The sequence below is a fragment of the Austrofundulus limnaeus genome, unplaced genomic scaffold (assembly GCF_001266775.1).
Source record: "Austrofundulus limnaeus strain Quisiro unplaced genomic scaffold, Austrofundulus_limnaeus-1.0 Scaffold46, whole genome shotgun sequence".
Taxonomy (NCBI): domain Eukaryota; kingdom Metazoa; phylum Chordata; class Actinopteri; order Cyprinodontiformes; family Rivulidae; genus Austrofundulus; species Austrofundulus limnaeus.
The window spans coordinates 222,397-224,077 of NW_013952448.1; the positions used below are offsets into that span (position 1 = coordinate 222,397).

A 1,681-nucleotide genomic window follows, 5' to 3' on the forward strand; every position below is an offset into this window, starting at 1 on the left:
AATTTCTTTATTCAAACACAAAACATGACCCATTTAGCTTGGTAAAAAAAAGTTGAAGTATTAATCCAAATAATAGAAAACAGGTATGTGTAGAGGACAGTAATATTTATACAACCCTGACAGGACACAGGTAAATGTTCACATGAGCCGGTCTGAGTTCTGCTTGTACAGGTCCAGCTCCTCATACAGGATGAACCTCTTTAGTCTTGGAGGGAAAAGATCTGATCTCATGATCTCAGGGTTGTTCAGTCTCCTCATCGTCAAACGTCTCCTGATCTCCAGTCGACAGAGGTGCCTGAGGGAGCGAGGGCTGCCTGCAGGAGAACACAACTCAGTCCATTAAGTCTCAACAGCTGAATGGAAAAAGGTCCAAAAGAACCCGACTTCAGAACTGCTAAGAAACTGGTGGAACCCTTGGTGAGAGATATAAAATGTATTTATTTAATAACATTTGTTGACACCACTCTTTCATGCCAAAGCAGAGGTGTACAGTTCTGGTCCTTGAGGTCCTGCATACTCAATTACCTCTTCAAGTTCTGCAGAAGTCTGTTAATCACTGATTTAAACTACGTAGGTGTGCTGGAGCAGAAAAACCTCTTAAACCTGCAGGACAGTGGTTCTCCAGGACCGGGACTGGATCCCCTGTGCCAGAATATTAGACCAGTGGTTTCCAACCTTTTTAGACTTGTGTACCTGCTGAGCCATTTTGTCATACCACTAGTACCCCTCTGTCAAACGTAATGATGATTCTACAAAACTATAATGTACTACAACTGATTATTAAATGAAAATTATTTATTTAACCCCATAGAATGTTTAATTCTCAGGCATTTTATTCTTTTCAACTCAAATTAAACATAAAGATAGAATTGTTGTCTTGAAAGTGAATAGGTAAATAAATAAACCAGGTAATGGCAGGTGCAGGAAGCAGCAGCGTCCAAAATACATCAAATACCCCAAATGAATAAATTCTGTGAGATTCTGCCTTTTATATGGGATTTCATTTTGTGTCAATTTCTTGATTCCATTTAAATTTTGTGGAAATCGTAGGGTCCTACATATCTCAGTCCTATTTTATTCATTTTTTACACACCTGGGAAATTTTTCCACGTTTCCTATAATATACTCTTGTACCCCAAAGGGTACGCATACCCCTGGTTGTGAATCACTGTATTAAACAGTCATGATGAAAAGGGACAAAGTTACGCTTTAGTCAAACTTTATAAGTAATGTTGCGCAATCTTGTACACTAAACCATGTAAGACTTATTAAAAAGTAGTTTGCATCCATCCAGTGGCTCATGAGATATTTTGCTAACAGACAGGGTTAACACTAGGGGCGTAAGAAAATATCGATACACTGAAATATTGCGATATTTCATTATCCAATACTGTATCGATATTCTAAAACCCTGTATCGATTTTTTATTAAGGTTTAAAATGTCAACCTTCTTGCCAACCATTCATTTTTATGTTGTAGTTCAGCCTCTGACCACTAGTTGGCAGCAGTGAGCCAGACATTTGGCTCCTCTACCTCTTGAGCGCCAGAGAGTAAGTGTAGCATTAGCATTGTAAGTACATTACAAGTAACATTAGCTTTTCTTTTTTTTTTTTTCAGTGAGAGGTTTTTATTTAATAGAATTTTTGGACAAAAAATCGCAATATATCGCAATATATTGCCT

The 1,681-nt window shown here is 37.7% G+C and overlaps 1 protein-coding gene across 1 annotated transcript in view; it reads right to left on the bottom strand.

Moving 5' to 3' along the window:
- Positions 1 to 1,681, bottom strand: part of LOC106517228 (ankyrin repeat and SOCS box protein 15) — a 14,175-nt gene continuing 12,494 nt past the window's right edge. Inside the window, exon 10 of the mRNA XM_014007951.1 lies at positions 1 to 314. Within this exon, the coding sequence (XP_013863405.1) occupies positions 139 to 314 (176 nt within the window). The 3' untranslated portion in view covers positions 1 to 138. The remainder of the gene's footprint in view (positions 315 to 1,681) is intronic.